Source organism: Lipotes vexillifer, unplaced genomic scaffold (assembly GCF_000442215.2).
Source record: "Lipotes vexillifer unplaced genomic scaffold, Lipotes_vexillifer_v1.1 scaffold360, whole genome shotgun sequence".
NCBI lineage: Eukaryota > Metazoa > Chordata > Mammalia > Artiodactyla > Lipotidae > Lipotes > Lipotes vexillifer.
Window position 1 is genome coordinate 1,003,617 of NW_006787175.1, and position 22,061 is coordinate 1,025,677.

Here is a 22,061-nt window from a genome sequence, read left to right on the forward strand (position 1 = left end):
AATCTCATTGGTCATCTATTTGGCTATCTTTAATACTGCATAACATATTTAAAAATTAAAAAACAAACAAAAATATCCCCAAACAAAAAATATGAAGAATGCCTGGGTTCAAGTCCCCAAATCTTCTCTGCCTATACAAGAATGGTCCTAATAATATAACACCTCATTCATATGATCAAAGAAGAGACAAAAATTAGGTGTGTGAAAGTGTCTGAAAACTTTAAATTTACACACATAGAAATGATGCCATTTTAGGGTGCTTTTCAAATACAGACACTGATATACACTTAAAAATCTACCTATTAGCAGGGGAGACAGGCCCTGAATACCCCCCAGCCCAGGTCTGAGGCAGGAGATGGATGGGCTCCAGGCTAGGCATTTACAACTGGCCTCCTATTCACATTTCTTCCAGCCAGAAAAAAGTGGGCTTCAAGCCAGATACTTACAATTAGCCTTCTGTTTGCATTTCCTGAGACAGGAGATAGGTGGGCTCCAGGTTAGATATTTACAACCAGCCTCCTGTTTGCTCTCCGAAATGAAAGTAACAACAGAAACAGGGTAAATAGCCAGGCTTTGTCTCCTGCAGACACCTTAAGATAACAGTCATGGCAGGAACAACAGGGGCTAAATCTTGTTTGAGTAAAGGATCAAAAGGTCATATATTTCCCTTCCTTGGAGCAAGGGAGACACTACACATGGGCAGAAAGGCTCCTTGGGGTCAAACAGGAAGGAGGCACCACCCCATGATATGTGATGCTAAGGCAGCAGCGTCAGGCCTCTGGGCTGGAATCCATCTGGGAAAACAGTTGCCAGTGCATGTTGGGGAGGGCCCTAGGGCAGGTCAAGTGTGGAAAAAGAAACCAGATAATTGGCCAAAGGTAAACAAGGACTGGAAGAACTGCCCTATATGAATGATTTAACCACCTCTTCACTGTGCTCCTCCTCGGCTCCTCCTCATTAAGGAGGACGCCCACACCCTTTCTCTCTCTCTGCCTTGCTCCTATCTTCACTAAACGAACTGTTTCTCTGTGTGCTCTCCCATCGTGCTGTGTCTCTACTAATAAACTTTGTAGCTGTTTTTACAGTTTTTGCCTCCCTGAGAAATGCATTTTTCACTGGGAGCAAGAGCCAGGGAAAAAAATAGCTTCTAACCTCTAGCCCTTGCTGGTCTGGTGGCTAGGATTCCTGGTTTTCATCCAGGCTACCCAGGTTCAATTCCTGGGCAGGGAACTAAGATCTCACTTCACACCACAGCTCAATGCTGCCTCTCAGAGATCAGGTCGACACCTACCACCCTTTCCAGATTTCCTACAACGATGATGATAAACTCAGAAGGAGTCTCATTTTCCTCCAAAAGAGCAGCCTTTCTGAAATAGGTACAATCTTTCCAATCCAGAGAAAGCCACATCACGTATCCCATCGTACTATTCCCTTCCTCTATTTGAGATTAAGTTTCAAGCTCTTTAAAAGTATTTCTGTCTAATTCTGTGTGCTTTTTGGGGTTTTTTTTGTGGTACGCGGGCCTCTCACTGCTGTGGCCTCTCCCGTTGCAGAGCACAGGCTCCGGACGCACAGGCCCAGAGGCCATGGCTCATGGGCCCAGTCGCTCCGCGACATGTGGGATCCTCCCAGACCGGGGCATGAACCCGTGTCCCCTGCATCAGCAGGTGGTCTCTCAACCACTGTGCCACCAGGGAAGCCCCTGTGTGCTTTTAAAGTGACATCTGAAAAAAAATGGAGGGAGCCGGTGGAAAGCTGGTTTGTGATGACACATCAATGACCAGCTGCTCCCTGTAGATGCAAACCACCACTGGAAAGGAAACACATTTCCTGTCATGAGTATTCATTCCCTTTCAGTTTTTAATTTAATCCACTGCCTATAATTTTTCCTGTCATCAACAATGAAGGTGCCATCTGCACACTGTTGCTTTAATGCATGCCCAATTGTTATTGACAAAGAAGTGTCCTGGGCAGTGGCCATCACATTAATTGTTCCATACATGGAACAGGAGGAGGGGTCCAACTGGCCTGACGCCCTCCAAGGGAAAGAAAGGAGGTAAGGGGGACCTTCCTGCAGCTGGGTATCAGTCCAACTCCTGGACAGAGAGCTGCCTTCAATGCCTCTCATTCCTGAGACCAGATGTCAGTACAGACTGCTCCCAGGTATAAAGACTTCCAGAGAAAAGCCTCTGGTGCAGTTTCCATTCACTCTGGAACTTAAAAACACAAGACCACTAATACAGAGGATAAGCCTGATTCGGAGATATTCTCCTATTTCTAAATATCTATGCTGCATGCAGTTTTGTCTATAGAATGTGCCCCTGAAGACTAGCCAGAAGCACTTGAATGTTTGCAAATATCGGGATTCTCTGGGCTTTGTTTTTTTATCAACATGCCTGTTATTCTTTAGTTTCCATCAAGGAATTCTGTTGATCATCAATCTCCAGGTATTTTAGGCAAATATAAAATATTGTCCTAGATGATTCAGTCATAATTTGCTGAATAGCTACAACATTTAATGAAAAAAATCTAAGAGTAATGTTTTTGGATGAAAAAAAAAAACCTTGTAAAATAGTTTTTTAATGTTTTCTCAAGTTTTAAAGTTTTGGACGAATTGATTTTTAAGACCCATAAAATGTTTCATTTACTAATATATAAGCTATAAATTTTTCAAACTAACATACCAAAAAGTTCATTACCTCATTAAGGCTGTCTTTGAAAATAGTCAGTAGAGAACTGTTTTAAGTTGCTTAGGACACTTTGGGGAATTTTTATTTTTCTCCAGTGTCAGATTATATGCATCCAAAACAAAAATAAAAACAGAAAATCCATCTCCATCTCATTTGTGAGCCATCAACATCCATCATGAGACCCTGCTTTGAGGTACACCTGCCAGTCCTAATAAATAAACTCATTCTGAAAAGAATATCTCTACCAAAAATTTTCAAATAATCGGGCTTTAATCCCAACAGGAGTCTGAAACTATCTGAAATTTTAATAGCTTTCTTAGAATAAGTGCATCTCCTTCTACAGGGGCTACATTGAAGGAAACATTCATTTACATTTAAATAAATCATAAATGTAAAAAGTATGTAAAATGCTCATTCTTGATTAAGTCAAAGGTGTAGCCATGGAATAGGACACTACAACTTCTAATTGTATTTTTTTTAGATAATACCTTGTAGGCATATATTCAATTCACTAAAAACCATCTGAAGGACACGCTCATACACCTTTCGAAGGAACTGCACTGATTTAAGAAAATGACAGACACAATTTTGCCCAAGTATTCTCCAAACTATCAGTTTGAAGGAACCCATTAAATATCAAAATGAGCGGGGGAGGAACCAAGATGGTGGAGTAAAAGGACGTGCTCTCACTCCCTCTTGCGAGAACACCAGAATCACAACTAGCTGCTGGACAATCATTGACAGGAAGACACTGGAACTCACCAAAAAAGATACCCCACATCCAAAGACAAAGGAGAAGGCACAATGAGACAGCAGGAGGGGCGCAATCACAGTAAAATCAAATCCCATAACTGCTGGGTGGGTGACTCACACACTGGAGAACATTCATACCACAGAAGTCCACCCACTGGAGTGAAGGTTCAGAGCCACACATCAGGCTTCCCAACCTGGGGGACTGGCAACGGGAGGAGGAATTCCTAGAGAATCAGACTTTGAGGCCTAGTGGGAATTGACTGCAGGACTTCGACAGGACTGGGGGAAACAGAGACTCCACTCTTGGAGGGCACACACAAAGTCTGTGCATCGGGACCCAGGGGAAGGAACAGTGACCCCAGGGGAGACTGAACCAGACCTACCTGCTAGTGTTGGAGGGTCTCCTGCAGAGGTGGGAGGTGGGGGGGCATGGCTCACCGTGGGGATAAGTGGGGGCAGCAGAAGTTCTGGGAAGTACTCCTTGGCGTGAGCAGTCCCAGCGTCTGTCATTAGCCCCACAAAAGAGCCCAGGTAGGCTCCAGTGTTGGGTTGCCTCAGGGCAAAAAACCAACAGGGAGGGAACCCAGCCCCACCCATCAACAGTCAAATGGATTAAAGTTTTACTGAGCTCTGCCCACCAGAGCAACAGTCAGCTCTACCCACCACCAGTCCCTCCCATCAGGAAACTTACACAGGCCTCTTAGATAGCCTCATCCAACAGAGGGCAAAAAGCAGAAGCAAGAACTACAATCCTGCAGCCTGTGGAAAAAAAAAACCCATTCACAGAAAGATAAACAAGATGAAAAGGGAGAGGGCTATGTACCAGATGAAGGAACAAGATAAAACCCCAGAAAAACAACTAAATGAAGTGGAGATAGGCAACATTCCAGAAAAAGAATTCAGAATAATGATAGTGAATATGATCCAGGACCTTGGAAAAAGAACGGAAGCGAAGACCGAGAAGATGGAAGAAATGTTTAACCAAGACCTAGAAGAATTAAAGAACAAACAAACAGAGATGAACAATACAATAACTGAAATGAAAAATACACTAGAAGGAATCAATAGCAGAATAACTGAGGCAGAAGAACGGATAAGTGACCTGGAAGACAATATGGTGGAATTCACTGCTGCGGAACAGAATAAAGAAAAAAGAATGAAAAGAAATGAAGACACCCTAAGAGACCTCTGGGACAACATTAAACTTAAGAACATTTGCATTACAGGGGTCCCAGAAGGAGAATAGAGAGAGAAAGGACCAGAGAAAATATTTGAAGAGATTACAGTCCAAAACTTCCCTAACACGGGAAAAGAAATAGCCACCCAAGTCCAGAAAGTGCAGTGAGTCCCATACAGGATAAACCAAAGGAGAAACATGCCGAGACACATAGTAGTCAAACTGGCAAAAATTAAAGGCAAAGAAAAAATATTGAAAGCAGCAAGGGAAAAATGACAAATAACATACAAAGGAACTCCCGTAAGGTTAACAACAGATTTCTCAGCAGAAACGCTACAAGCCAGAAGGGAGTGGCATGATCTACTTAAAGTGATGAAAGGGAAGAACCTACAACCAAGATTACTCTACCCAGAAAGGATCTCATTTAGATTTGATGGAGAAATCAAAAGCTTTACAGACAAGCAAAAGCTAAGAGAATTCAGCACCACCAAACCAGCTGTACAACAAATGCTAAAGGAACTTCTCTAAGTGGGAAACACAAAAGAAAATGACCTACAAAAATAAACCCAAAACAATTAAGAAAATGGTGAAAGGAACATACATATCGATAATCAGCTTAAACGTGAATGGATTAAATGCTCCAACCAAAAGGCACAGGCTTACTGAATGGATACAAAAACAAGACCCATATATATGCTGTCTACAAGAGACCCACTTCAGACCTAGGAACACATACAGACTGAAAGTGAGGGGATGGAAAAAAAAACTCCATGCAAGGGGAAATCAAAAGAAAGATGGACTAGCTATACTCATATCAGATAAAATAGACTTTAAAATAAAGAATGTTACAAGAGACAAGAAGGACACTACATAATGATCAAGGGATCAATCCAGAAAGAAGATATAACAATTATAAATATACATGCACCCAACATAGGAGCACCTCAATACATAAGGCAACTGCTAACACCTATAAAAGAGGAAACAAACAGTAACACAATAATATTGGGGGACTTTAACACCTCACTTACACCAATGGACAGATCATCCAAAATGAAAATAAATAAGGAAACAGAAGCTTTAAATGACACAACAGACCAGATAGATTTAATTGATATTTATAGGACATTCCATCCAAAAACAGCAGATGATCCTTTCTTCTCAAGTGCGCATGGAACATTCTCCAGGATAGATCACATCTTGGGTCACAAATCCAGCCTCAGTAAATTTAAGAAAATTGAAATCATATCAAGCATCTTTTCTGACCACAATGCTAAGAGATTAGAAATGAATTACAGGGAAAAAAACGTAAAAAACACAAACACATAGAGGCTAAACAATACATTACTAAATAACCAAGAGATCACTGAAGAAATCAAAGAGGAAATCAAAAAATACCTAGATACAAATGACAATGAAAACACGACTATCCAAAACCTATGGGATGCAGCAAGGGCAGTTCTAAGAAGCAAGTCTATGGCTACACAAGCCTACCTCAAGACACAAGAAGAAACTCAAGTAAACAATCTAACCTTACACCTAAAGGAACTAGAGAAAGAAGAACAAACAAAACCGAAATTTAGCAGAAGGAAAGAAATCATAAAGATCAGAGTAGAAATAAATGAAATAGAAACAAAGAACACAATAGCAAAGATCAACAAAACTAAAAGCTGGTTCTTTGAGAAGATAAACAAAATTGTTTATCATCAAGAAAAAGAAGGAAAGGACTCAAATCAATAAAATTAGAAATGAAAAAGGAGAAGTCACAACAGACACTGCAGAAATACAAAGCATCCTAAGAGACTACTACAAGCAACTCTACGCCAATAAAATGGACAACCTGGAAGAAATGGACAAATTCTTAGAAAGGTATAACCTCCCAAGACTGAACCAGGAAGAAACAGAAATATGAACAGAACAATCACAAGTAATGGAATTGAAACTGGGTTTAAAAATCTTCCAACAAACAAAAGTCCAAGACTAGATGGCTTCACAGGTGAATTCTATCAAACATTTAGAGAAGAGCCAACACCCACCCTTCTCAAACTCTTGGAAAAAATTGCAGAGGAAGGAACAATCCCAAACTCATTTTATGAGGCCAGCATCACCCTGATACCAAAACCAGACAAAGATACTACAAAAGAAGAAAATTACAGACCAATATCACTGATGAATATAGATGCAAAAATCCTCAACAAAATACTAGCAAACAGAATCCAACAACACATTAAAAGGATCATACACCATGATCAAGTGGGATTTATCCCAGGGATGCAAGGATTCTTCAGTATACGCAAGTCAATCAATGTGATACACCATACTAACAAATTGAAGAATAAAAACCATATGATCATCTCAATAGATGCAGAAAAAGCTTTTGACAAAATTCAACACCCATTTATGATAAAAACTCTCCAGAGTGTGGGCATAGAGGGAACCTACCTCAACATAATAAAGGCCATATACGACAAACCCACAGCAAACATCATTCTCAATGGTGAAAAACTAAAAGCATTTCCTCTAAGATGAGGAACAAGACAAGGATGTCCACTCTCACCACTATTAATCAAAATAGTTTTGGAAGTCCTAGCCACGGCAATCAGAGAAGATAAAGAAATAAAAGAAATACAAATCAGAAAAGAAGAAGTAAAACTGTCACTGTTTGCAGATGACATGATACTATACATAGAGAATCCTAAAGATGCCACCAGAAAACTACTAGAGCTAATCAATGAATTTGGTAAAGTTGCAGGATACAAAATTAATGCACTGAAATCTCTTACATTCCTATACACTAATGATGAAAAATGAAAGGGAAATTAAGGGAACACTCCCATTTACCACTGCAACAAAAAGAATAAAATACCTAGGAATAAACCTACCTAGGGAGACAAAAGACCTGTATGCAGAAAACTATAAGACACTGATGAAAGAAATTAAAGATGATACAAACAGATGGAGAGATATACCATGTTCTTGGATTGGAAGAATCAATATTGTGAAAATGACTATACTACCCAAAACAATCTATAGATTCAATACAATCGCTATCAAATTACCAATGGCATTTTTTACGGAACTACAACAAATCACCTTAAAATTTGTATGGAGACACAAAAGACCAGGAATAGCCAAAGCAGTCTTGAGGGAAAAAAACGGATCTGGAGGAATCAGACTCCCTGACTTCAGACTATACTACAAAGCTACAGTAATCAAGACAATACGGTACTGGCACAAAAACAGAAATGTAGATCAATGGAAAAAGATAGAAAGCCCAGAGTTAAACCCAGGCACCTATGGTCAACTAATCTATGACAAAGGAGGCAAGGATATACAATGGCAAAAAGACAGTCTCTTCAATAAGTGGTGCGGGGAAAACTGGACAGCTACATGTAGAAGAATGAAATTAGAACACTCCCTAACACCATACACAAAAATAAACTCAAAATGGATTCGAGACCTAAATGTAAGACTGGACACTATAAAACTCTTAGAGGAAAGCATAGGAAGAACACTCTTTGATATAAATCACAGCAAGATAATTTTTGATCCAACTCCTAGAGTAATGGAAATAAAAAGAAAAATAAACAAATGGGACCTAATGAAACTTCAAAGTTTTTACTCAGCAAAGGAAACCATAAACAAGATGAAAAGACAACCCTCAGAATGGGAGAAAATATTTGCAAACGAGTCAACGGACAAAGGATTAATCTCCAAAATATGTAAACAGCTCATGCAGCTCAAATTAAAGAAATAACCCAATCTGAAAATGGGCAGAAGACCTAAATAGACATTTCTCCAAAGAAGACATACAGGTGGCCAAGAAGCACATGACAAGCTGCTCAACATCACTAATTATTAGAGAAATGCAAATCAAAACTACAATGAGGTATCACCTCACACCAGTTAGAATGCGCATCATCAGAAAATCTACAAACAACAAATGCTGGAGAGGGTGTGGAGAAAAGGGAACCCTCTTGCACTGTTGGTGGGAATGTAAATTGATACAGCCACTATGAAGAACAGTATGGAGGTTCCTTAAAAAACTAAAAATAGAATTACCATATGATCCAGCGATCCCACTACTGGGCATATACCCAGAGAAAACCGTAATTCAAAAACACACATGCACCCGGATCTTCACTGCAGCACTATTTACAATAGCGAGGTCATGGAAGCAACCTAAATGCCCATCAACAGATGAATGGATAAAGAAGATGTGGTACATATATATAATGGAATATTACTTAGCCATAAAATGGAACGAAATTGAGTTATTTGTTGAGATGTGGATGGATCTAGAGACTGTCATACAGAGTGAAGTAAGTTAGAAAGAGAAAAACAAATATTGTGTATTAACGCATGTATGTGGAACCTAGAAAAATGGTACAGATGAACCGGTTTGCAGAGCAGAAGTTGAGACACAGATGTAGAGAACAAACATATGGACACCAAGGGGGGAAAACCGCGGTGGGGTGGGGATGGTGGTGTGCTGAATTGGGCAATTGGGATTGACATGTATACACTAATGTGTATAAAACTGATGACTAATAAGAACCTGCAGTATAAAAAAACAAACAAATAAAAAAACCAATACTAAACTTTCCTTGGGTAATTTGTATGGAAGTAAGTTATATATAAATGTTTCAGACATTACATGAATTCTCTAAAAATCTTATATGTTTTGGTATAATGTTAGAAGTCATAATTCTAGTTATTACTTTAAAATGTATATCTCAGAAATTTAAAAAAATATATCAAAATGATATTGCAGAAATACTGACATGGATTTGTGAATCAAATAATTAATTAAAAAGAGAAAATAACATACATTTTGCCCGTTTGCTTATTTGCTGATAAGAGTATCCTTTAAGTTTCTAGCTTAAGATGTCAGCTTATACTGATCTATTTCCCCTTTTCCCCCAAGACCACTCAAATTAAAATAAAGAAGGGAAACAGTATGTCAATGAAAACATGTTGCCTGCCATATCAGGAAACAGAGGATGTTGCAGCCATCAAGCCATCATATTACAGCCTCCCTGGGTGGTGAGCCCTGAGGGAACGTGGGATGGAAACAGGATGCCCGCTATCAAGCAGTCGGTCACTGCAGCCACCCCCAAACATGCACCCTGATGGGACTCAGGATGAGAAAGCACAGGATACTGGCCCGAGAGAGCTGAGGTGCACATCAAAGGAATGATTTCAGTGAGCCCAGACTCTCGCATCTTCCCATACATAGAAAAGCACTGAATTCCTTAACTTGAGATGTCTGGTTTTCTTTAATTAACAGTAATCTTCTGATGTTCTGACCACTTGGTCTTTGTTGCAAAAGCTCCCATATACCCTGGCTCCTCCCTTCCCTCTTCAGAGACGAGACGTCGCTCAGAGCTACCTGAGAGGCTGCCTCCCGGGCCTAAGTCCTCAGTTCTGTCCACCATATAAAACATAATTCTCAACTTTTAGCTTGTGCATTTTTTTCAGTCGACAGGTATAAACTTCCCAAAACAAAGAGAATGGGAATGGGGCCATAAAAAGACAAGGTATTTCAATACACTACAAGAAGAGAACACACACACAGACGGAGGTTTGGTAACTGCAAAAGTAGATGAAGGAAGCCCTGTGCTGAACACTGGGGAGGGGGCTTCAGGATGGAGGTAGCAGGTCTGCCATGTAGAAACCCATAGAGTTCAGAAGTGCCCTGAGTCTGGAGGAGGGCAGGGAGTATGGAGTGGAGCTGTCACAGGTGAATTCAGAGAAAGCTTTGTCAACTCCCTTCTGACAATAATGAGCAACCAGTTTTCTCCTCACTCCACGGAGTGAAAACTCAAACAAATTGATCTGATCAGTGAGCGCTGTACAGTACAATATGGTAGCCACTCCAAAACGTGGCTCTTGAGTCATGGATGTGTGGCCAGTGCTGTGAGCCTAACACACAGGATTTCCACAGCTTAGCTCTGCCCTCCCCTAAAAGCATTAACTATCTCATTAACATTTTTTATGTTTGCTATCCATTGCAACTTTAATAATTTAGGAATACTAGGCTAAGTAAGATACTTATTAAAATTAATGTTCCCTGCACCATTTTCCTTTTTAAATGTGACCACCAGAAAATCTAAAATCACATCTGGGGCTATTACATTTCTATTGGACAGCCCTGAATTAGGGAACAAAGAAGCTAACGAAGAAGAGAAACTAACACAGTAATGTGAAGCAATTATACTCCAGTAAAGATCTATTAAAAAAAAGAGGTGCCTTGAAGCAAAGCATTCAGTCCTTGAGCATTTAGGGTCCTCAAAAATGTAACAGCCCCCATCTGATATGGCACTTCTACCAATGTTTCTGTTCCCTAATTTAAAAATAGGAAGAGAATACTAAGAATCAGGAGGCACTTTAGGAAGTCTTGCCAAACAAATAGTAAAAATAAACAGAAAGACAAATAATCAAAATTAAAAGAAAGGCAGAAAAGTAACCCTACCCTAGAAGAAATAACATTGTTTGGTTTAAAACAAATGAACTACAAAATTAAAGAAGGAAAGGAAAACTCTCCAAGCGGTATCCTCAGAGAAAGAGGGGCAAATGTACAAAGGACAGAGAGAACAGCAAAAGGAGGACACAGAGGATGGACAGCGTGACCAAGGAGATCGGGAAAGGAAGGTACAATAAGGTTTGGTGAAGAAGATAAAAAGGGAGAGCATCTCAGCTTGACCCCAGATCAGCTGACAACAGGAACACTCAACTGAATGGCATGGAAGCCACAGCACTAAACCCACACAGAAGGAAACAGGGGCTTAGAAAAATGGTTTTGCAGAGAACAGTGCTTACACTGTCACAGAATCATGAGGGCTGCTTTTTTTTTCTTTTTAGGTTGAATCAAGCCAACTTTAAATTACAAAGAAATTAAATATGGCTAAAGAATGGAATGTACATGTTATCAACATGGAGATGGAAGGACTTCGAGAGAAGTAGGGACAGAACGGGAGTGATATTACAGAAAAGGAAAACTGAATTCCGGGTGACAGAAATAACAAGAAGCTTTAAGACTGTCTTTTTTTTTTTTTTTCTCACCAAGTTAGTTTGTAGATATAGTTAAGATTACTCTTAATTTTTTATTGAGGTAACTTTTTAAAATTTATTTTATTGAAGTATAGTTGATTTACAATGTTGTACTAGTTTCTGCTATACAACAAAGTGATTCAGTTATACATATACATTCTTTTTCATATTCTTTTCCATTATGGTTTATCACAGGATATTGAATATAGCTCCCTGTGCTATACAGTAGGACCTTGTTATTTATCCATTCTATATATAATAGTTTGCATCTGCTAATCCCAAATTCCCAATCCATCCCTCTGCCAACCCCTCTTCCCCTTAGCAACCACAAGTCTGTTCTCTATGTCTGTGAGTCTGTTTCTCTTTCTAGATATGTTTGTGTCATATTTTAGATTTCACATACAATTGATATCACAATATTGGTTTATAATACCATATAAGTTTGACCTGTACATTACATTTCAACCTCTGTACACACTGCAGCATGCTCACCACCGGAAGGTTAATTTCCTTCTGTCACCATCCTGTCAACGCCCTTAACCCGTTTTGCCCTTCTGAAGATGCAAAAGTGAGCAGTGGAAGAAGTGAGAACAGAGGTTAAGAGAGGAGGTGGGGAGAGCTGTGAATGAGCCAAGTTCATGTCTGTCATAACAGGAATTCACAGAAAATGGGTAAAGTTGATCAATCCAGGAAGAGGACTATAAACAGAGTATTAAAATAGGAGTCATAATCAGAAACAGAGGCAGCTGAAGGTCTTTGGGAAATGGTCAGCAATGGGAAATGTGGAGAGGGCCCAGGACTTTTCAGAAATCCTTTACTGTTGGCTCTGTAAATGTTGTGTGTGCCCTGCTGACATTTATTTGTGTGTGTGTGTTCCACGAAGACTTTATTTACAAAAACAGGCAGTGGGCAGATTTTTAATCTGTGGGCTATAGTTTGTAATCCCTGCTTTATTCATTTTTACTACTTTGCATCTGCTAACCCCAAACTCCCAATCCATCCCTCCCCTACCCGCTCCTTGGCAACCACAAATCTGTTTTCTATGTCTGTGAGTCTCTTTCTGTTTTGTAGATAGGTTCATTTGTGTCATATTAAAAATGTCACAGCTCCTACATTTTCTCCGTATTATGCACACACTAAATAACACTAAATAACTGAAATGTCCATTTGGGGGCAGACACAGTGGACAATACAATGTCTAAATGTGCAGTCATTACACTAACAACCCTTCAATTTTCCTTGAAAAACAAAATAATCATCAGTCAAGATTTCCACGTGAACAATAAAAAGCCTGTAAAAGCAAATATATAGCAAAGTATCTTCATGAGCTTGAGGAAAGGTAAGACTTTCTAAAGATAACATAAGCCCTAAACACAGAAGAAACGAATTACAAAATTAGGCAATTAAGAATTTCTGTTCATCAAAAGATACCATTTATCTGTAAGCATATTCTACTTCAATTAAAAGTTTACAAAAGAGGGAAAGAACATGAAGAGTGAAAAGACCAGCCAAAGAGTCAAAGAAAATACTTGCAAAAATATTTTACAAAGGGCTCATGTCCATAATACAGAAAAACTCATACAAATACCAATAAGGAAAAAACAAAACCACACACACACACACACACACACACACACACACACCACACACAAAGATAAAAATAGACAAGAGATATGAATAAACACTTTGTAACACTTTGTAAGAGAAGATGATATCCAAGTGGAAAATTAACAAATGAAAATGTCCTCGACTTTATTGGTAATCAGGAAACTGCTAATGAAAATCACAAGGAAGTATCACTCCGCACCCACCAGAATGGTAAATTTAAAAGACTAAAATCCAGAGTGTGGGTGATTATGTAGAACAAGAAGAATTTTTCAGACGCTGCTGGTGAGAATGTTAATTGGTATAATCATTTTGAAAAGGGTTTGGCTTCATCTGGAAAAGTTAAAGATATGGCATCCTATGGCCTGGCTAGTCCCCTCCTATATATATACATACGTGATAGAAATACAAATACATGTGCATCAAAAGACATGAGCAATTAGAATATTCATGGCAGTGTCCTTCATAAGACAAAAGCTAGAAACAACTTAAATCTCCATCAACAGAATAACAAATCATATTATATCCACTTGATAAAAATGAATAAACTGCAGCAACAGGCAAGAACTTGGGTGACTCTCACAAAAATAAAAGTGAGTAAAAGAATACATATTGTGTGCTTGTGTGATTCCACTTGTATAAAGTTCTGGAGAAGGGCAAAACTAAACCCTTGCACTTGACTTCATGTTAATGGTTTTCCAGTGGGAAAAAAGGGGGGAAGAGCCGTCTTGGGTGGTTGGTTACCTGCGTGGGTTCACTGTGATAATTCACCAAGTTGGTTTTGATATTGTGCTACACGGTGGATACATATTACACTGCAATTCAAAGTTGAAAATGACTTCAAAAGTGAAATCTGCCTAAGAGCTAGCCAGCATATTAAAGGTTACTGCAAATGTCAATAAAACATCTTAAGAAAAAACAGTGAATAAATGAATGTTTCCAGACCAGTGATTTCAATTGTAAATGTTATCAATTTGAGTTTAATCAATCAGTGAGCAGCCTCTGATTAATTTGCTTAATCTGAGCCCCTCCATATGACACACTGTATGTGTGAGCTTCTGAAGACGGCTGCAGTAGAGTAGAAAAACATTTTACGATTCTAACGTTTCAAAACACCTGGAACTCAACCTGACCACTTGCCTTCTCTCCACAAAATAAACACATTTATTCTTGCTCAGACACCACCTCTTTTACCCCAAGACAGCAATCTTTACTGACAATTTGCCCTCAATGATCCCAGAATAAATTTCCCACGCTGGGAGTCATCTCATTAACCACGGCAGCCACAATGTTCCCCCTCTTCTGCCCACCGCCAGCATCAGCTCCTCCTTCTACTACCTGACTACCTGACTCAGAGAATGGAGTCAGCCCTGTGTCCAGGCCTCTCCCACAGCCTCCTCCCCTGCAGGATTTTAAACAATTCCTTACTTAATTTCATGTTAGTTTCAATTATTTGGCTCTCTGGGAGCTATGACTCCATGGCTTTTGCTGTAACTTCTAGCTTTTTCTCTTGGAAACTTAAGCATATTATGTGATGTCTTATGATATCCAAAAAAATATTCAAAAAGGAGAGATAAGAGTAATAGGTGTGTGTGTGTGTGTGTTTATATACAAATAAATGTGCACATGCAAACTTTTACAATGGTTTTGGTTTTTACTTTGAGGGCTCTTTTTGCTAAAACAGTTTATAGCTAATGTAGAGTGTGAATAAGGAGATCACTGAAATAAAGAGCATGGGAATCAGAAAGTTCCAAATTACTTTCGTCTTCTCTAAGGAGTAAAACACTACCTAATCCTGATAAATCAATAAGGGAGCAGAGATTTTCACTGGCATCTCTCCATGACAAGACCACTTCTCTTCCTTTAACAGCATGTCAAGGATGAATCAGGAGCTCTGAGAGAACTGAGCCTTTGGGGAATATCTTCAGGGGTAGACTTGAAAGGCAACATTTACAAGAAAGCTTCCTTTATTAAAAGTGCTCATTATCCCCAGCCTATAAAGCTAAAAGAATTTTGTACGTTTATGTTCCACAGCCATAAAGAGGTTTAAGAGGTATACAATTTCTACCTTAATAAATCTGGATCAATTACAAAGGTGCATGGTAAACAAGTTTTAATTTAGAATTTCAGTTCTGCTACCAGCAATGATGAACAAGGTAGTTCTCACCAGCCCTCCGGTGAGGATAATTAGAAAAATGCAATGATCATGTGCATGAAGGCACCAGATAACTAGCAGGGCAATGACGAACAGCAGGGTCAAGGTCCAGAAAAGGGAAGTTTAGGAAAATAACAGGATCTGGGGCCATTTTTCCAGAGCCATGTGATGATTTCTAAAGCGACGCCTACAATGCCAAAAGTTTAAACAGTTCTTGGCAGACTCAACAGCTAGCAGGAAAAATAGGGGTGCAGGGTCCTCAGAATAGAAGGAAGACCCTGCTAAATTCTCTATTTGCACACCCTAAAACATATATGCAAAATTCAGAAACTAACCAGCCCTCACAGGAACAGAAGCCCAGGTCCTCCTCTACTCAGTCACTAACTGGATTAAGGTGATTTGTGCTTGCTGGTACCTATAGCCTGTGTGTTGGTCAGAGGCAAACATAAAACTGGAGGGAGGTAGTGTCAAGATCTTCAAATTATCTCTGTGATTTTTCACATACAGTATCTGGGACAAAATTTAAAAGCATCCAGGCTTAGAACTAACATCATGAATCATTTCAATAAATACTTTTTAAGAGATTTCTAAAATAAAAATAGGAACAGGGATTGAATATGCAGTGATGGTGAAAGTTATGTAATAGTGGGGAAAGAACACAATTTTGTTTTAAAAATCAGTTTATTACTTGGCCTATTTATGTCACTTTAAAAGTAATGCCTGCTAATATTGTTTAAGGTGCCATAATGGTGTTATGCTATTTTAATTTTTAAATATTTCTCTAAACATCCCAAAACACAGAGAAAAGACAGCCTGAACTGCACCAGAAGGCCTTGAGTGATGGTGATTTGGGTGATTTTCCCCCCTGCAGTCCTTTTTTTGTTTAATTTGATTTCTTGCACAAAACACATATCTGTAGCTATAAGAAATACCATTTATAAAAACATTATTAGGATAATTACATAACTGCACCTTGGGTTTTCTTCATAGACTGTCTTCAAGGTGTGCAATTTTTACAGCAAATATTTGGTAATATTAAGTTAGAGTTGTAGCATTTTACATAGTGAACAGTAAATATAAAATCGTAAGTCTGACAAACCAGAGCAGAGGCCAAGGGATTTCAGATAACACACAAGCCCTCAGATACTGGGCTCCACACCCATGCCTGCCCTCTGCAGTAGCAAACCCCAAATGCACAACCACTTTGTTCTGCTGTCTTGTGACTAAAGCTTCTAAAAGGTTGACTCTGCAATCCCAAATGTACAAAAGAACAAAAATCATCCATGCATTATTATATATTATACATTTCCGTATAATTTTGTGTTGATTCCTATTATTCATTTTAAATACCTTGCCTTCTGGCCATGCTTTCATAACTGTACACATTTATTTTATGCAAATCAACACTCGGAATGGCCTTCAGATATATGTGTACAGGTGAATGACTAAATGGCATGCACAAAGGAGAAGTATTACGGAAACTGTTGGTAGTTTAAGAACCTTACACTTGCATCACTTCAAAATGATTTCTTAGGTATTATCTCATTCCCAGCCCAGATACAAGCCCATGAAGTAAATTAATAATCACCATAAGTCAGAGTATGCATTTAGGTACTTTCACTTAATAAATTTATCTATATACCTATATGAAGTTCACATACACGGTTATATATCATAGATAGTATATCCAAAATGTCTCTGGAATCTGTCCACGTCTCCACATTCCCACAGTGACCATTCTAGTTTCGACCTCTTCATCCTTTGCCTACACTTCCTCTTCTCTTTAATCTGTCCCACATGTACACTGCCCTCAGCATCCTCGATCTAAACACAGATCTAGTAACATCCCTCCTCTTGATTAAAAATCCACCACCCCTTCCCATGCTTCACCTCATGCCTCACCAAGGGGGCCTGGTAAAACTATCCCTCTAAAACCACAGGCTTTGTCTTTAGAAATTTATGCACATTTTTTTCATTCTAGTCTATAATTTATACTTGTTGGATTGAATACAAATATAATGGTTTGGACTGTTTCCATTTCTAGGAAAATATGCAATGGCAAGCTGGTCTTGCAGCTTCACAAATCTTCTAGCACACCACCACCTCTGCCTCATGTCCTGGGAGATACCCAGGCGAGGGTCCAGGGCAAAATGTAAACTCTGCAGAGCCACTTGACACACCTCACGTTCAACACCTCTTCTGTCTACGGTATGAACTCACCTCAGCCCTCCCACCAAAAGATAACCCCATCCTTGCAAGGTGTGTTTCTAGAACATCATTCTTACAAAAGGGTACCTAAGAGAAAGTTAGTAGTTTTGCTAGTATGATATCCCTCCTTTAAAAAATTCTCAATACACATAGCACATTCAAGTTTCTGAAAAGTTTTTCAGCAAAACCCGCAGCGAAGATCAACTGGGAGCCAGTGTTCCACAGAACACACCTTGTTGAGGGTGTGCTGTCCTCACCCCACTCTCATCTTTCCTCACCCTGTTCGTCTCACCTGGAAAGCCTTTCTTATTTTCTCCAACTGGCAAACTTCTACTCACCTTTAGAAATCTAATTCCTAGCCACCCTGGCTGGAAGTAAATATTTCCTACTATGTGTGTCTGTACCACTTTACGGACATTTGTGTTCAATTACACGTGATGTCATCTTGGATTTACACGTCAGTCTCCCTAGATAGACTGTGAATTCTAGAAGTAGAAATAATCCCTTAACCAGGTATAAATTCCCAGAATCTAGCAACGTCCACAAGTCCTTCAATAAGTGTGTGTGAAATAAGTTGATAAACAGGTAAATGATCTTCCATGAAAATAAGATATGTAGAATCACACATATCTCCCTATTACTCCCGCCAGGAAATCTCTGCTGGCAGAAAGGGCAACAATAACAAGATTTGGGAGAAAAAATGTTCTCTGGAACAGCCCAGTCAGAATGGGCAAAGGACCCCTGGAACAAAATTTGTAAAAAGAACCTGACAACAGTTAGGGCTCTGCCACATGAATCACTTATGAGTCACTGTATCTCTGTCCAGGGTCCCAAGAGTCTGGCTGGAAAGCCCTGGCTCTGCTTCAAAACCAGACAGAGCCGAGTCCTGCTGGAATACAAATGTTTGCATATTTCATTATTTCTAATAGAGAGACTTCCTTTTCACCCAGGATCTCAGGATAGTTACATTCAATCAGTTACACTCAGGCAGTTTAAATAAATTAAGCTGACTTCTTTCTGCAAAAGAAGTTACAGATTCTAAAGAAGGCAGGAGATGCAAAGGACTTGCAAGGCAAATGTGGATGTTCCACACAGCCCTGCCTCTAACCAATGAGCAACCTTGGGCAAGAGACCACCTTTCTAGGCACTGACATCCCAACCCTTGAGTTGAGTAGCTACATAAAGAAGATCAAGCAAACCTTCAGTGAATCACCAGTGTGTGACAAGCACTTTCTCTTATTTAATCCTCTCAAAACCCTGTGAAGTGGGTATTATTATTCTCATTTTACACATGAGGAAACAGGGCTTAGAAAGGTAAAGTAATTTGCTCAAGGCCACTCCATGAGCTCACAGGATTGCTGGGCTGGGAAGTCAAATGCATTCCCGGCTAGATCCACAGTGAGAACAATGTATTAACTGGAAAATACAGACTCAGGATGTTTAAGAAACTTTCCTCAGAACAACCAGCCAGAAACGAGCAGAGCCAGAACCTACCAAAGGTCCCAAGCACAAATCCTGAGCTCTCTGAAGTAACAGAGAAGCTGCTCCATAAAGCACTTGCCTCCCCAAATGCCGCAGGCCTGTGCTGCTCCAAAGCCCCTGTAACTCCATTTCTTCACCATGGCTCCGCTTAACACCGGGGCAGCTTTCCCAGCCCCTCTTCCTCTAACCCCATATCTCCATCCTTTCCCCTTTCCTGCAGCCCAAGCTCTGTAAACGGGAATTTTTGCCCTGGTAACCCACGAGACAGCACTTGTCTGCCTTTACAGCTCTCCTCTGTGATAACCTGCCCACGTCATCGCACGCACATTCAATATTTTGAAGCATAAGGTCTATCTGTAGAAGGAAGTACATATTTAACACAGGTGTCATGTGGGAAAGCAAGCTATTCATCACAGCAATTTAACTAGGTTAAGTGATGCAACATACATCAGTGTAAGAGAACGGGCACTCTTTATTTTCAGGACTATGAAACCTTACCTGTCTTTTTACACCTCTAATCTGCACACCTCTGGAGGCTCTTAGCACTTTCTACCTATTGTAGCTATTCTCACACCCCCTTCCTACCACATTCTTCCCTCCCTGAAACAGCGTCACACCTGTACACTTCTCCAGAGCACAGTCCAATGAATGCCTTGTACAGGCTAGACACTGAAACCCATTTATAATGACTTAAACACTTTTGTAAAATATTTATATCATATGAGGATGTGCCAGCTGAATATCCAATATCCATATTTAATAATGTGACAACTGAATATCCAAAGCAGTCTAGAAGAGCGAAAGAACAAACCTATCCAGATATTACACAGATCTGCCAATTGAAGTGCGCCAGCCCGTGGGGCTGAAAGCAGCTGCCTGAAGGAGCAGACAAGTGTATCCCGGCGGCAGAGCTTTGCTCATCCTCAAAGCAAGGCGACCCGCACTACCCTCACCAGGAAGGCAAAGAATGCCCATTACTGGAATTGGGGAGGGGGTCTAAATGCTCAGAGTTGGCCCTTTGCCTGGACAGATGAACCAGCTGCAAAGCCCAGGGTCAGGCCTCTACCCAGAGAAGGTGCATACCACGGGCAGCAGAAAAGCCTAGAAATGTCTAAATTGACTCCAAATGTCGGACTGCATGCCGATACTTATACCATAAGGGGTACTAATACGTGATCATTCGGACCTGTTCTTGAGGATTCCCGGCTCGGGACGGAGACACTTCCGTCCTGAGTTTCTAAACCGAGGGCAAGGCGGGTCTGAAGTACCCGCGCACAGGTGGCCGGGGCGCGCGCCAGGCTCCTCCCAGGCGACCGGGGAAACCGAGGCACGCGGCGGCGGGCAGGGCCGGGCCGGGACTCACCACGTCCATGATCTGCAGAAGGCTCAGAGAAAAGTAGACGGTGAGCGGCTGCGAGTCGTTGGCCACGGGTCTCTCCAAAGGGTTGTAGTTCTTGACCAGGTCCTTGTAGAGCTTCCTCTGGAACTCGCCTTGCAGGGACACTTCAGGAGAGGAGAGAAGAGCCGGGCGGGCTGCTCAAGGAAGGCCAGAGGGGATGCGCCCCGCGCCCCCTGCCCGCACCCCCGGCCGCCCAAGCAGCGCAGCCCAGACGCGCAGGGCTCGCCTTCCCCCCCGCACCGCCGACAGCGACCCCCGCCGCCCCCGGCGGGAGCGAACCCCCAAACCCGGGCCCGGCGCGGGGCGCCCCAAGCCACCCGGGATGCGCCCGGGATCCCGCGGACGAAGAGTGGACGGCGAGGAGACCAGCGGCTTTACCGTGCAGGAGCGACGCGGCCAGCACCAGGCACAGTAAGCGGCGCATTTTGGGGCCGGAGCTGCGCGTCTCGGAAGTCGGCCCGGGCCTGTGCCTGCGGCCGCAGAGCCCCTCTTCGCGATTAGGCTCGCGCGCCTTTAAAGAGCCGAGCGCGCGCCCCCGCCCCGGCCACCCCCGCGCGCCTCTCCTGCCCCCATCAGTCAAAGTGGAAGCGCCCAAGGAAGAGTTAGAAGCCGTAGCCACTGGGGAGGTGGGGTTTTTCCTGGAAGCCATCAAGGCCGAGCCCTTTGAGCCCAAGGCCGAGCCAGAAGCCCCCCGGGCCCCCCCCCCCCCCCCCGCCCGCCGGCCCTCGGGCGGCTAGGCGGCCGCAGTGGGGGACAGCAGCCCGAGCGCTCCCGGGGAGGTGCGACCCCGCCCCGCCTCGGTCTCCACCAAGCGGTCCCCGCGCTCCAGAGGCTGTCCAAGACCGGGCTCTGCCGGTCCCTTCTGTCCTTTGTCCCCACTCCGCTCGCTGATGCTCTCAGAAGCTGCGCCGGGTCGGTGGGAGAACGCCGGGACCCTCAAGGGTCCGGTTCTCCAGGGCCCTTCCTACCCCCCGCCGGGGCGGGGTGCAGCGCCTGGTAACCGGGCTCCCACAGGTTCGCGACTCCCTCCAAGGAGACGAGATAGACCTGAGACAGGCCCCTCCAACCTCCCGCTGGTCGTGGATGTACTTTCAGCATGCATTTGCTGGGCATCACCAGCCTGCTTCTCAGCCAGTTCTGGAGGTGCCAAGAGGAGAGGCGAAGTCCGCCAGGGAGGCGTTCTACAGGGAGGAGACTCTGCAAAAGTGTGTGATGGAATTCCCAGTGCATATCCTCTTTATATCTCGTTCTCTTTTAAAGGCGATTGAAAATGTTGAAAAGTTAACTCCCCACGGCTTGCCAGAAGGACAGTCAAAACTTGGTAGTGTGATCTAGGCATTGTTTTTTTTTTTTCTGGGGCCGAGAGAATTAATTGCCAAGAGGAAGCTCAGAGCAGACACCAGTCAAAGGGGTCAGGGGCTTAGTTACATCCTAGATATTGAGGAGGGGTCATGGTTCTGGAAGAGGATGGGAGAGAGAATGCTGACGAGGGCCTTCAAAAGTGGTGTGTAGACACTATCCCCTTTGCTCTCAGCAAGC

At 41.8% G+C, this 22,061-nt stretch overlaps 1 protein-coding gene across 1 annotated transcript in view; it reads right to left on the reverse strand.

The window, feature by feature from the left end:
- CHRNA7 (cholinergic receptor nicotinic alpha 7 subunit) overlaps positions 1-21,006 on the reverse strand; it is a 120,490-nt gene extending 99,484 nt beyond the window's left edge. Inside the window, exons 1-2 of the mRNA XM_007459893.1 lie at positions 20,901-21,006; positions 20,487-20,626 (exon numbers count right to left, since the gene is read on the reverse strand). Of these exons, the coding sequence (XP_007459955.1) occupies positions 20,487-20,626; positions 20,901-20,946 (186 nt within the window). The 5' untranslated portion in view covers positions 20,947-21,006. The remainder of the gene's footprint in view (positions 1-20,486; positions 20,627-20,900) is intronic.
- Positions 21,007-22,061: the final 1,055 nt, after the last annotated feature.